Below are 15,454 nucleotides of genomic sequence, written 5' to 3'. Positions count from 1 at the left end.
GTTTAAAGAAATACAATTGCATTAAAATAGAAGAGAGAAATTGTTCTTAAAATTTATGATAAAAAAATGATATCTTTTTATTTACTTAAACTTTTTAAAATTTTTTGAGAAAATGTTTTGTTTAAAAATAGAAATAATGATAGTGATAATACAAAAACACTAATAATAATAATAATAATAATAATAATAATAATAATAATAATAATAATAATAATAATAATAATAATAATAATAATAATAATAATAATAATAATAATAATAATAATAACAATAATAATAAATATAATAACAACAATAATAATAAAAATAATACTAATAATAATAATATAATAATAATAATAATAATAATAATAATAATAGTGAAAATAATTACAAAAAGAAAAAAACAATAATGATGAGAAAAGTAGCTATTAAAAATATAAGGATAGGAAATAACAACTTTATACTACAGCTATGATATTAAATTAAGCATCATAGAAATTTTTTTTAATAAATCAAAATTTGAAATGCAATATCTCAAGTTAGATACAATTTTGTTTTTCTGAAAAAACATTAAGCTAATTAAAAAAATGATGAGTGAAAGGTAATTGGTAGACCAAAAAAAATTTCATGTTGCATAGTTCAAAATTTGATCTGAAACATGACAAAAAAAGACAAGCATCATCAAATAAGCTAACAACAAGTATTTTAGTTGATAAAACTTCTCTTTGGTCTGCTTATAATGTGCACAAAGCATTATTAAATAATGCTTATAACTGATATATTGCAATCAAAAAACGAAGATTTACAAAAACGCAACTAAGAACTTGCAATTTGGACAAAAACCAAAAGCCTTTAAATTAGTGGCAAAACGTGCTATTCAGATATGAAATGAATGTTGAAGTTGATAATCTTAAGGGTTGAGTTATGCTTTGTCAAAAAACCAGTGAAAAATACATGATTGTATGCTAAATGAGAAAAGCAAGGTAGTTGCTCAATTGGTATTTGGACTTTTATGTCATATGTAGGTGTCTGATTTTATTACTTAGTTGATTTTAGATTTAATACTAAAAAATATATCAAAATTCTTAGTGATTATCTTTAGCCATTCATACATGTTCTTGATAAACCAATTAAAGACCTGGTTTTTCAGCAAGATAACACCCTCATGTCATTTAGCAATAATTGGCTTAGATTGGTTGTAACTAAAGAAAAACAACACAACAACTTGGCTTGCAACAGCCCAGGCCTCAACTTGTTTGAAAGTCTGTTATCTTGGTCAAACCAACAGCTTGCAAAACAGCAATTATTCAACAAAGATGACTTAATTAAAACTGCAACTCATCATCTCAACAATATTCCTCAAGTTATTGTTCATAACTTTTGATTGATACCAAATCACATGAATGAATGTATTAGAAGAAAAGGAAGTTTTATTATATATTAATTTTGATTTTTTTTCTTATCTTTTATTTAATTTGAAATTGATATTTAAATTTAAAATACTCCAAACATTTTTAAACATATATTTCAGTACTTATGTTTACATTTTTTTTTTTTAGTTGTAATTAATGTAATTTTTAAATAAATAAAAAACACTTTTAAAGCACTTCCATTTTTTTTTTCTAAACTATTTTTCTGATTTAAAAAATATTAAGTCTTAAATGAATTATTTGAATTTGAAATGAAAAATCAAAAAAATTTTCTCTGATGCTTAGCATAATTACGACAACTACTTTATTTTTTAACATTTTACAAAACAAAGCCTACTTATAATTATTTTTTGTATATTTCTTCAATCCTTACATAACTTATTCTTTACTTTTATTCTTTTGTCATAAAATTTAATTTTACTTAAAAAAAGAATATAATTAAAAATTATTCTCATTTTATTTGTGATCACTTGAAAAACAAATTTTATCAGATAAATTTTGTTTCCGCTAATACATAGTTTTTTTTCATTTTATTACACCCTATGCTGCTCATATTTTTTTTAAAAGTCTACTTTGTTATACAAATTACCTACTTTGTTATTAAATTAAACCTGTTTTTATGTGATTATCTTTGTTCATTCTTCATCATGTTTAGTTATTTGCATTTTGTTAGTGAACTGCTATTGGCAATTAGTGTTGTGTAGTGTTATCATAAACACAAAAATAACAGATTTTTCATATATAGGTTAGTGGCACCCTTGCTACTTTAGAAAATATGCTTTATCAGCATATTTTAGGCTCAAAATAACAAATAATTTCATAAAACTTTTTAATTTATACCGGTCTTAACAAAATTCCCAAATGAAAGCACTGTTGTCACTGTTTTATCATTTTATTAACATTATTTTTATTGATACTATTTTTATTAGTATTTTTATTATCATTATTACTATTATTACTATTATTACTATTATTACTATTATTTGTAGAAGTAGTACAAGTAGCAGTAGCAGTAGAAGTAGCAGTAGCAGTAGCAGTAGCAGTAGTAGTAGTAGTAGTAGTAGTAGCAGCAGCAGCAGCAGCAGCAGCAGCAGCAGCAGCAGCAGCAGCAGCAGCAGCAGCAGCAGCAGCAGCAGCAGCAGCAGCAGCAGCAGCAGCAGCAGCAGCAGCAGCAGCAGCAGCAGTAGTAGTAGTAGTAGTAGTATTGGTATTATATTTATCAAAAGTCTAAAATCAAAAAGTAAAAAAAAAAAACATTCTAAAATAAATTAGCTTACCTATCTTATGCTGCTCTGCATCTGAAAATAAAATAAAAATTGTTATAATACTTATTTGTAGAGTTCACATTAAAAAAAAAAACAACCTGCAAGAAATGTTACAAACATACATATAGAGGCTATATCTTGGTGCAAATCATTCCTTCCCATAGCTTTCAGAGATTTTTGTATGTAAGTTATGTAATCATTTGGGTGGAGTTCAACAAGCTTTGTTAGAAATCTCTCCACTTTAGACTTATCTCCTCCTGTCACATCATGATCTATTTGCTCAACAATAGCATTCACCTTATCACTATAATTAGTAAGACGTGCAAATTTTTTCCAATCTGTCACTTTCTCAATTATAATATTCTTTACTTTTGCATCTGTGCCTAAATAAAAACAGCTAAGTATTTGCAACTAAATAAAGTAATGTTATAGCTTACTATAATACATTAATCAATCCATTCTTAACCTTTTAAAAATTTAATTACTTAAAGATGCAATTGCCACAAATAATTATGAAGACAAAATTATTTGCAGTGCTTACATAATTATTGAAGCTTTAACCATTCATATTAGTGGAGCTCTAACATTTACAACAAATAAAACCCACTCATTTAAAACTTATTTTATGCAGAAAATTTTTTCTCTTTGTTAATCTACAACAACAAAAGAAAAAAATGCATTTGCAAGGTGCAGTCTTGAAAATATCAGTGGTACACTAACTTTCAATTCAGAACCCCTTCATCTGATCAAAAGTTATTACAACATCATCCTACAGTTAAATACAAAGCAAACAGTTTTTTACAGGGTTTTAAATTTACTTTTTAAGCCTTTATCACAACAACCCTTTTGTCCCCTTCTATGTATTATAGCATCTATATTTTTATCAGAATAAGGGCTGTCAAAATTTGCTAGAAAATTGAATACCTTAAAGTGAGAAACTATCAACAAAAAATACAAACACAAAGCTTTAGACCTGCATAATCTCAACTTTAATTTAGCAATTATAAACTTGGTTTTCTTGACTGCAAAACTTTTGAGTTTAGTTGAACTTGTTTAATACTTTTAAAAACTTGCAGGTTTTTCAAATACTAAATTTAAAAAAACAGAGATAAATATTAATAATGGTAAATGAAAAAAAACTGCATCAACATACATATTTCTTTAACCCTTAAAAAGAATATTTCCAATTTCAGTTGATCATTGTTATTCTCATTGTGAATTTCTACTACAATGTATTATATCTAACTTGTGAATTTCTTCTATATCTTCTTGCACTGGTTTCACCATGTTAGTGAAAATCATGAAATAGTTACAGAATTGTAGAGAACTTTACAAATTGAATTTATTTTAACAATATTCTCATTTTACTATGTAAAATTACAATTGAATTTCTACTCATTATTCTTCCAAAAACCTTTGACCCTTTGAATCCCAACTCTCAACTCTAAATCTCCATTACAGGTTGAAATTACTAGAGTAGAGACTATCATCTGAAACTGAAACATTTAATTAATATCTTAATTAAATTTATATTAATGAAACAGTGGGGGCAGAAACCCCCACTTTTTCATTAATATAAATTTAATTAAGAGTCTTTGTATAGTTGTACATTAAGTTATGCTTGGGTTAATATCTTTTCCTCCATCTACATTTTTGAGAATATCGGAATAGTTGCAAACTATTTTAATTTCATAGTACACGCTTTTATTTTTACTTTTTCTCTTATATGCATACATGCATGCATGCATTCATACATACATACATACATACATACATACATACATACATACATACATACATACATACATACATACATACATACATACATACATACATACATACATACATACATACATACATACATACATACATACATACATACATACATGCAGTTATTAATTTACACTAGCATACAGAAAATTGAAAATTCTTGTGTTGATGTACATAAAAGCAGTACAGTATTTATAAAAACAGAAAATCATTGAAGAAAAATTTGGATTGTATTTTGTTTGTTTTAATGGTAATAATTATGCAAAGAAAATTTATAAATGTTTTAGTTGCAAAACTTCAAGTAAATTTTCAAGCTATATTTAACTTAAGCAACATTGAAAACTGTCTGAAATATTTTGAAGCAAATTAATTGCACAACTTTTATAAATTCTTTATAAAATATTTCATAATTTAAAACATTTTGTAGGTAAAAAGAATTATAAAAATATTTGTAAAAAATACAAAATAGTGAAAGCAGAAAATCTTAAACAAATGTTTTAAATGTAAGAATGTAAATCAAACTTTCATGATTCAAAGAAATTTTCTGGTGATTTGTTAGGGTCAGTAACATTATATAAACTAATATCAGTTTCTTGGAGATCAACATTAGCTTTGTTTAATAATTGTTTTAACTGAAGTGTTACCTGTTAAATCTGGTGTGTCAAAAGAATATTCTAAGATTTAAAATGTTTAATGTACAACAATATTCAATAAAAATTCAGTAAGTTCAAGTCTCATCTTCGGACCAAACAAGACATTATAATGATATTTTTGTACTAAAAACTGTACTTTTTGATATTGTTGTACTAAACTGTACTATTATTGTACTAAACTAACTAAAGTGTACTCTAAAGAGCTACACAATAACAATAAAATATGATTTGATTAAAATTTACATCAACTATCTTCAATATCTATTCAACTATCTTTAATTCTTTGTTAAGATTAGATCAGTTTATTGTTGTTATTGATTATAATCATCTTTTACAAGCATGAAATTGTTTATTAAAAACCTTTTAATAGCTTTAAACACTCTTCATTCTTTTGAATGAAAGATTAAAAAGAACATAAAAAGGTAAAAATATCCCAAAGGTCATAATAAAACAAGTACCTATTACAAGAACAGGCTCTTCGTTTGTATTTTCTTTTTCTTTTTGTTTTTCTTCTTTTTCTTTTCCATGACAATCGTCTTCAAATTTTGATAAAGCACTTAAAAAGATACCATTTACAAGAACAGGCTCTTCATTTGTATTTTCTTTTAGCTTTTCTTTTTCTTCTTTTTCTTTTCTAAGACAACCATCTTCCTCAAATGCTGATAAAACACTAAATCTTTTCATTGTAACCAGAGTACTTTTTAACAACTCTTTAAAATGCAATCGATTAATATCAAAAATCTTTTCAAGTAATGCTTTCATTTTCATTTGATCATTATTATTCTCTTGGTCAATATTCTCTATTATACAGTTTGCCTCGTATAAACAGGCATGAAAAGCAAAACTCTTCCAGTCAGAAGATGCTCTCTCAACCAACAACTTCATAACAATTTCAGTACTCTCTAAAAGTATTTTTTTTTAAATGTAATCAAACACTTCATCAAAAAATATAGAAGTTAAAAAATGTTTCTTTTAAATTAAAACTTAAAGCAGCAAATAAAAGTATAACCCACGTCAAACATTTAATGAATTGATATCAGTAACAAAAATTTAGTTAAGATGTTGTTTGGGAAAACTTTTATCTAATGCTAATGAAAAGTGGTAATAATACATAGCTTAATTCACTTATAACATTTGTGAACTTTCATGAAAACCAGGTTATCTGATTGGCTGCTGACAATTTTTTTAATCCTGTTTCAAAATTTATCTACAAAAATTTTTAAAAACTTTGTTGAAAACTCACCATTATGAATAAGTTTTGAAATTCTATATTACTGAAAAAAGACTAAAATAACAGATCCTTATCAACCAAAGCTAGTCTGAACAAAACATCAAATCTGTCTGCAATAAAGAGAGAATTTACAATCAACTCTTTATGATTTAAATGATCAATATCATAGAGCTTGTCTAGGAATGCAGACATTTTTGATTGATCATTGCTGTTACTATGATCAATCTGTTCTACAATACTATCAATGTCATGCAGATAAGTGTAACAAGCCAACCTCTTCCAGTCAGCAGATACATTCTCAACTAAGATACGCTTAAACGTCAAATCAAAATCATACTTTTAATTTATTAAATAGTTTATTAACTAAAAAACTAATATTTTTTAAAGGAAACTTGGTTGTTTTTAAATTTGAATATGTGTGTGTAAGGAACAAATTTTGGTAACCCAAACTGGATATTTTTATTTAGCAGCAGCTTTTAAAAAACAAACACCAACTACCTTTTCAAGCTTTCAAATTTCCACTAATGGAGGTGTTTTTAAAACATGTTGTTAGAGTTTTAAGATTGATGAACCTGAATCTAAATTTTGAATGATATGACAGCTGTGTTAAAAAATAATTATTTTCAAAAGCTGTTTGATGTTTGCACTTGTAAAAGTTATGACACCTGGATTTACAAAAGGAAAAAAATTTAAATGCTTAATTTAAAAAAATCCTAAATATAAATTGATTAAGCTGATTTGAAAATTTTCATGATAATTTTCATAGATGTGATCAACAAAGAAAGTAAAATTTTTTCCTTAATGAAACAGAAAAGAAAGGATGCTACAACCAACAATAAAAAGGAACATTAATTCAATTTGGGCTCAGAAAAAATAGACAGTTTTGTTAACTAAATTTAAGTTAACTAAACAAATCTTGAAAAGCACTTAAAACATTTAACAAGAAATTTGATATAAAAAAAGAAAATTTAATTTTACCATCTAATGCCACACCAAACAAAATATGAAATTTTCTTAATATACTTAGAGCATTCCCAATTATGTTTTTGCATTGTAATGGCTGAATTTCAAAGAGCTTTTCAAGGAAAGCTGCCATTTTAGACTTATCATCTTTGTTATCTTGGTCAATATGTTCAACAATAGTTTCAATGTCAATTAAATAAGTCTCCTGTGTAAATCTCTTCCAGTCAGTTGATATATGTTCAATCTAGAACTTCTTAACTTTTGTAAACACAAAAAAAAATTCAATCAAAATAAGATAGCATGAAGTAGATTAAACCCTTTTCTTTTTGACATACAGTAAAAGTATTAAATCACTCTGTTAACACATTTAACACATACATTTAACAGTATTTTGTTATTTCATATTGATGTTAAAAAACATGCATTAAAAGTCACACACAGTTGGTAAAACAAAAGAAATCTTTTATGAACTTTGGCTGCCTGTAGAAAAATTTGTATTTCAATAAATAAACTTTTTGACTTTAAATTGTTTGATAAAGAGTCAAATAATTAAAATAAATCTCAGAAGTTTCAGAATTAACAAGAGCAAATTGGTAGACTATGCCTGAAACTTTATTACAGGTACTATTCATCTGTGAAAGAGTGTTTAAACTGTGAAGAATTTAGTGGATGTACCATATTAAATAATTATAGCTTCAAGTACTTTTTAAAATTAAAAATGGAACTTGAAGATATAAGTAAATGCAAAACAATCAAGCTTGCATCATGGGAATTTATTGAGCAGAGTAGCTGGGATTACAGACATTAAAAATGACTGCAACATATTTATTCAAGTATCATTTATATTAACTATGGAGTATATATGTTATTAGTAGTACATGAATTATTTTAGCATTAAGCAAAACATTTTTCATATATTAAGAAAGAGTTTGGGACATCAAGGCAAAGTATAAATGCATATTTTAGAAAAATTGGAAGCTAAAAATAGCATAAAATTTACATGAACTTCTGGTGCAACTCTACATATTTTTGACACTCTGCATGTTTATTATTGATTATCAAAAAAAAAAAGAAAAACGGCACAAGTTCTTAACTTTAATTTTAAGGTTAACTCATTACTTCTGCTTATATTTAACAATAAGGTGGAATTCTCTTACAATAAATTTTACTTTAGATTTAATATGAAAGATTACGGAGATTAATCTCTATACAGTCTATTTAAAACTCTTTATAAAAACATAACAATGCAAAAAACCTTTCCAGACTTATCACTAACACTTATTTACACTATCCCTTATTTACACTAAGTTACTATTACTAGGATTTTTCATTCATTTATATTCAATTTTAAACCATTTTTTCATGCTAATTGTGTTGTCTGGAAAAACAATATTCTTAGAGGTAGTAAATGATGAAGTAATAAAAATGCAATAACAAGTGGCTGATGACATAGTACTAATTCAAACATTTATCTGAATCATAAAAAGTATGAACACAAACTTTAGTTTAAATAACAATAAAATTTGAGGCATTTGTTACAAATGGGGCATTCCACATTAAGTGGAACCACCCATCTAACATCACCAATTCAGATTTTGATGAAAATTGGCTTACATATTGGGCATATAAACAGGAAAAAAAAATATGTAAATTTTTTTGACTTAGGTCAATTAATTCCTGAGATATAACATTTCAAAGTTTTGACCTTTTCACTAGACCTTGGTTATTTAAAATGTCATAATTTTTTTGCTATTATACTTAGGAAGCAAACAGAAGCTCTTGCACAGATGAACAACTTTATGTCTATATTATATATATATATATACCTTTAAGCCTGATGTAATTTAATACTAAGATAGTATGTATATAAACTACTATAGAAAAAGGAAATAGCTAAAAATATATATCTACAATAGGCTATTTACAGAAAATGACATCAAAATGTCACATTTGTGAGGCCAATAAATATTAAATTTTTAGAACCTACTTATATTTTAATATTAATCCCAAAGCTGTTTATGGGAATCCTAAAAAGTTTTTTTTTTGGGACATCCACAATAGAAAAAGCAATGTGTAAAAAAAAAAAATTATGACCTTTGACGTTTGCTATCAACCAGGGTCAAAGATCAAATGACCAATAGCTTTTTTTCTATCGAACTTTCACTTTTTTGTATAGACACAAAGTTGTTCAACTGTGCAAGAGCTTCTGTTTGCCACCAAAATCAACCTCCTAAGTATAATAGCAAAAAAGTTATGACATTTTAAATAACCAAGGTCAAGTGAAAAGGTCAAAACTTTGAAAGGTTAAATCTCATAAATTAATTGACCTAAGTCAAAAAAATTTACATGTTTTTCTTCTGTCCATATGCTCAACATGTGAGCCAATTTTTATCAAAATCCGAGTTGGTGACGTTAGATGGGTGGTTCCACTTGACATGAAATGCCCCAAATGCATCTAAATGTTACTTAATGGATATGTAAATTCAGTCAGAGAGGCTATAAAGATAACTAATCTATATCAAAAAATTTAAATGGAATAGCTGCTGTTTAAGATTCTCTGCAAAATTTTACTTGCATCCCTAAAAGAGTTGTATGCTTTTTTAAATTCATATTTTGTTATATAGTCAACAACTTTTCTCTTTTGCTTCTAATGCATCTTTGGATCTTATGCTATTAATAATGACTTAAACCACAGATTTAAAAACTTAGAGTAAAAGCAAAAAAACTACACAATGTGCTTAAGCATATTTATTAAACTTAAACAGAAATTTTGTCAAATGATTTTGTAGCAATAAATCATCACAGATAAAAAGTTGCACTTAATCTTATTGAGAGAAAGTTTAATCTCTTACCATCTGATGCCACATACAACAAAATATCAAATCTTTTAAGAGAATAAAGACAGTTTGCAATCACTTCATTAAAGTTCAGTGGATTGATTTCATTAATCGAATGAAGAAACATTTCTAATTTCAGTTGGTTGTTAAGATTCTCGTTATGAATTTCTTCTACAATATTATAAAACACATTTAAACAAATGATATGAGCAAATCTCATCCAGTCAGAAGATACTTGCTCAACCAAAATCTTTCTAACCCTTTCATCTGCATCTAGATTTAAGACAAGAAAAAGAAAATAATAAAAAATAAAATTGTAATTAAAGATATTAATAAACACTTTTTGTGCCAAAAAAAATAATTCTTCTCAAAGTTATTATATTGTTTTGAAATTTGAAAATTTTAAAGGAAAAAAAAATGACAGCATAATTTTCAAATAAAATTCTTCTAAAGCTGCTTTAAAATTTTATTTTATTCTGAAAATGCTTTCAAAACTTGAACTTTTATAAAGCCCTTTAAAAACCTAAAGCCTTCAGTTTGATTTCGTATTGATTTTTTTTTTTTACTTAACTTAAGAATTTCCAAAAAAAGCAATTAATTACTGAACCATTACAAGTAGTTATTTAAATATGCACAAAGATTTTTAATAGAAAGAGAATTAAAACATATTTCTATAAGAGAACAGTTTTTTCAAAAGTACTCTAAAATATCTGAAACAATCCATTGAATTTTTGCATCTAAACACTTTTTTGCTGATTACCAACTGATATTTTTAACAAAATTCTGAGAAAAGTTACAAAATTTTAATTTTTGTTGTTTTTTACAGAATTTCTTTGGAGATATTTCACAGTCCCAAAAGTGGATTGATAACAATTTTCCATAAAGGTCTTATTTTTATAATACTTTATCAACTTTAAAATGGCAGATTTAGATATTGCGTGCAAATCATTATTAAGTCTATCTCAAGAAATCAAAACTCTTAAGAAATACAAAAAGTAATTCTAACTTGTGATTAGTTACATTTCATTCAATCAAATATTAAAAATAAGAAATACTTTTTCAGTAAAATTAAATGACTATGAAGTTGATGATGTTTGGATGATCTGATTTAGAAAAACATGGGAATCTTTCTATCATAATTATGCTGATGAAACCAACTTATTATACAAATGTAGAAATAGTTAACGTGCATGTAAAAACAAATCTAAATTGTTATTACAAAAGAGCTTTTACATCTAAGGAAGAACTCATAGGAAGAACTCATTTTTAATATACACTGAAATACCACATTTTTCCACTGAGCATGTTAAGGTAAAGGTCCAGAAACATAAATATTTCCAAATAACTAAATCTCTGGTTATATCAACATTCAGAAAATTTCATGGCTTACTCCAATTGCTCCAAGCAATCCTGTATTACATTTGCTTTAAAGTGGGAAATTTTTTATATTTTTTTTAGCATACACCATAGCAAAGAAAAAGTTTCTTTAAAAAAGTTTAAGTATAAAAAATGATCTGCATAGTTCACTTTTTTTTATCAGATGTGTATTTGTAGCTCTTTTCTCTTCTTTAAGTATTCTTTTAATGCTACATAAGTTGTACTTTTGAATGGAAGTTTTTTCTGCACACTGTATATTAACAAGTAACTTTTTAATTGTCAATAACATTTATTTTTCATATTCAATTTAAATCGCTTTACTCTGCTTTTTCATATTAAATTTCTTGCCATTGAATTGTATCATAACAGTTATTTAAAAACTTATCTTATTTTAAAAACTTACTTTATTTACATTATATAAAGTTATTTTATTTATGTGTGACTGCCTTATGTGTTTTTATTACTTACTTTCAGATTGTATGGCTATATAAAATTTATTAGTTATTTTCAAACTGTATTCTATACATACTTTCGATACTTTATATACTTTAGAGTGGAGATAAGAAAGACAGTGTTTTTGGTTTGAAAACCTGACAAAAATTGTGCGAATTGTGAGGAAAGGAGTTCTCAAATTTCTGTGGTATGAGATATTTAAATTGTGGGACCAAGTTTCTGACTTACAAAAAAGTACACAAGCCTGTTGATTTATAAAAACATATTCCTTATTCCAAACACCTTTGGCTTTTCAAAACTCGACAACGAATTCTGACTCTCTAATTTTGTTTGAAATTACTAGAACAAAAACTATCGTGTGAAACTGAAACATCTGATACTGACATTGCACTAATAATAGATAAATAATGTCAGATTGCAGGAGGAATTAAGTTAAATAATTTCAAACTTAATTAAATATTACTTTGATAAAATTCAATAACTTTAGTGTCATTATTTTGAATTGCAGCTGATGAAATGGCACAGTTCATCAATATAAATTTAATTTTTAGAGTCTTTGTAAAGCTGTACAGTCTTTTCCTCCATCTGCAATTTTACCACAACAAACAGCATCTTTGAAGCTTGAGGCACAGTAAGGAATATTAAAATAAAGGAAAACTATTTTAACTTCATACCAAATGCTTGCATTTTCACTCTTTTTTTTTTTTCATCCTTCAATTATTTTTACTTTTTTTCTACCTAAATTAAGATTTTTCCTTTTCTGCTTATGATTTAAACTTTTTTTTTTTTTTTTGAAAAAAGATTTTAATATCATACTTAAGATGACTAAAACTTCAAAAATCATAAACTCTAGTTTACATGTTCCTATACAAAAAACTAAAATTTGGTCATTTAAAGAACAATAACTTTGGTCACCAAATGACTTACTTGTTATAAATTCTTATTTACCAATAGGGTCATTCCATATGAAATCATCCAAAAAAAAACATTTTCGACACCCTTACGTCTCAGAATTTGTTCATTTTTACTTCACTTGCAGTCCATATTAAGAAAATAATAACTGCAAAAACTTTAGTTAAAAATACACATGGGTTCCAGAGATATCGTCAGTTAAACAATGCTGACCAGCATTTTAGTGATTATCTGAAGCGACTACAAAGCAACTTTGAAATATAGTATCTTCATAATGGCTTAGGGAAATTTTCTAAAGTTTGGTACCCCAATAGATTTTAACTTGAGGAATCCAAAAAGAGCACCCTCAAGATTCAATTGTCTCAGGAAATGCCTCATTTATCCAATTTCGTTCAAAATTACTGACCTGTAAATTCATGATTTTTGGAGGTAAAATGAAGGTTGTGGCCGAAAATCCCGAACAAAAAGTTTAATTGCATATCAATATTTTATCTAAGGTCTGCTGAAAAAAATGAAATTCATCAATTGTCTCTTTAATACTTGATCAAAATTTGCGTTTAAAAATTGTGTCTTTATAGAAAAATGTAAATTTTGTAACGAAAGCAAATGAAATGTTTTTTTTTTTTAAATGTTTATTTGAATAAAACATCAAATTGTGTTATTTATTGACTAGTTTAGGATGTTTATAGTCATAGGCCAAGGGAGAGCCAGGGGACCTCTGACCAATTCTGCCCACTCCCCACCCCAAACCTCCCTGGATTTTTTTTTTTTTTTAAATGCATTAAATGATATAATAATAATTATTAAAATTTAATTTAAAAACATAACTTTTTTTAGTTTAAGTTTGAGAAACTTAAAAGGAAATTTTTTTTTTTTTCATTATTTCAAAGTAAGCACTCAAAACTAAGATCTTTTCATAATTTCAAAAACCATAAATTTTAAAACCAAAAATCTTTTTTAAAACATTTTAACAATCAATATCTTTATGGTAATCAATATCTTTATGGTAATCAATATCTTTATGGTAATCATTGACATAATAAGGTGGACAGTGGGATTTATTTAAACCCTTCTCAGCCTTCCATCCAAGGATTTGAAAAAAAGAAAAAAAGAAAGACAAATTCTAAATGCAAAATAGGTAAATATTATTACAACAAAATTATTTTAAATGTATTTTTTTTTTTTTGTAACCAACTGCTTATATTCTCTAAATCTAAATCAGATATGTTGAACATATGACCTGATATTGTTGTGGGTGAAGAAATTAGACATATAACTTCAGAATCGAGCACCCAACACTCATCATTTCTAATTAACCAAAAGAAGTTTTTACATGGTGCATGTGTATGCATGAATCTGACTTTTATATCAAGCTCACTTACATTTTCAGCAATCCTACCCACCGAAGTCTGTCATAAAAACATGCAATATAATCCATTTTTTTAATGTTTAATGAAACCTCTTTTATTATGTTTGCTTTTTGGAATGATATCAAATTTTTCAATACATGTATCATTACTTGTTTTTTTTTATAACTTATAGTGTTTTAAGCAATTGGAATAAAATGATGCTACGTCCTTGTGCCAGGAACTGTTCTTCCACCTAAATATCTTTTTTGTAATTGTGCTCATGTAATTGTGCTAATTTAAAACAAATTCCATTTATCTTGGCTCTACAAAAGCAGTACATTAAATTAACATCTAAAATTTGCCCAATAGTTATTTGTTTTAGACGTTCTTGGCATACTACTCATTTAACAGTCCCAACAATACCATCACAGGGGAATTTACCATGACTGGTAGCAATTTGCTGTGTTTTGAAAGACTTTTTAGTTTGACTGGTGAAATTCCAAGCAATTCTATAGTGGTGTCTAGCTTGATTTTTTTGATCTTTTTGATATAATAAGAGGTAAGCATTCACCAATTTGAATTGAAATAATGAAAAAAAAATTGCTTCTCAAACTTAAACTAAAAATATAATTATGATTTTAAATTGAATTATATAAATACTATTTTTATTTAATGCATTGAAAAAAAAATCTAGGGAGATTGGGAAAAAAGAAAGTTGTTTTGTAGTCACTTTAGAAAATCACTAAAATACTGAGTCAGCATTATTTTAACTGACGATATCTCTGGAACTCATGTGCATTTTTAACTAAAATTTGTGCAGTTATTACTTTTTTAATATGGAATGCAAGTGAAGTAAAAATGAACTAATTCTGAGACATTAGGGTGTCAAAAATGTTTTTTTTGGATGATTTCATATAGAATTACCCAATAACAAAATACATACATACATACATACATACATACATACATACATACATACATACATGCATGCATGCATGCATGCATGCATGCATGCATGCATGCATGCATGCATGCATACATACATACATACATACATACATACATACATACATACATACATACATACATACATACATACATACATACATACATACATACATACATACATACATACATACATACATACATACATACATACATACATACATACATACATACATACATACATACATACATACATACATACATACATACATACATATGTACATACA

The 15,454-nt window shown here is 26.3% G+C and overlaps 1 protein-coding gene across 4 annotated transcripts in view; it reads right to left on the bottom strand.

Annotated features, from left to right (window-relative positions):
- Window positions 1-15,454, bottom strand: part of LOC149894058 (uncharacterized) — a 36,211-nt gene that overhangs the window by 13,523 nt on the left and 7,234 nt on the right. For 2 of the 4 annotated variants that reach the window (XM_090070618.1, XM_090070622.1), the window contains exons 4-7: window positions 10,147-10,404; window positions 5,559-6,002; window positions 2,800-3,060; window positions 2,690-2,710 (exon numbers count right to left, since the gene is read on the bottom strand). In XM_090070618.1, coding sequence (XP_089926744.1) covers window positions 2,690-2,710; window positions 2,800-3,060; window positions 5,559-6,002; window positions 10,147-10,404 — 984 coding nt within the window. Of the gene's footprint in view, window positions 1-2,689; window positions 2,711-2,799; window positions 3,061-5,558; window positions 6,003-7,309; window positions 7,676-10,146; window positions 10,405-15,454 lie in introns of those variants that run through there. The other 2 variants (XM_090070634.1, XM_090070628.1) reach the window with 2 other exon arrangements.

This window comes from Hydra viridissima, unplaced genomic scaffold (genome assembly GCF_058129835.1).
Source record: "Hydra viridissima isolate aposymbiotic clone 2 unplaced genomic scaffold, HvirCarnegie_v1 scaffold_1, whole genome shotgun sequence".
NCBI classification, from domain to species: Eukaryota; Metazoa; Cnidaria; class Hydrozoa; order Anthoathecata; family Hydridae; genus Hydra; species Hydra viridissima.
Note: the sequence above shows the minus strand (reverse complement) of the source record. Positions and strands in the feature narration are given on the sequence as shown.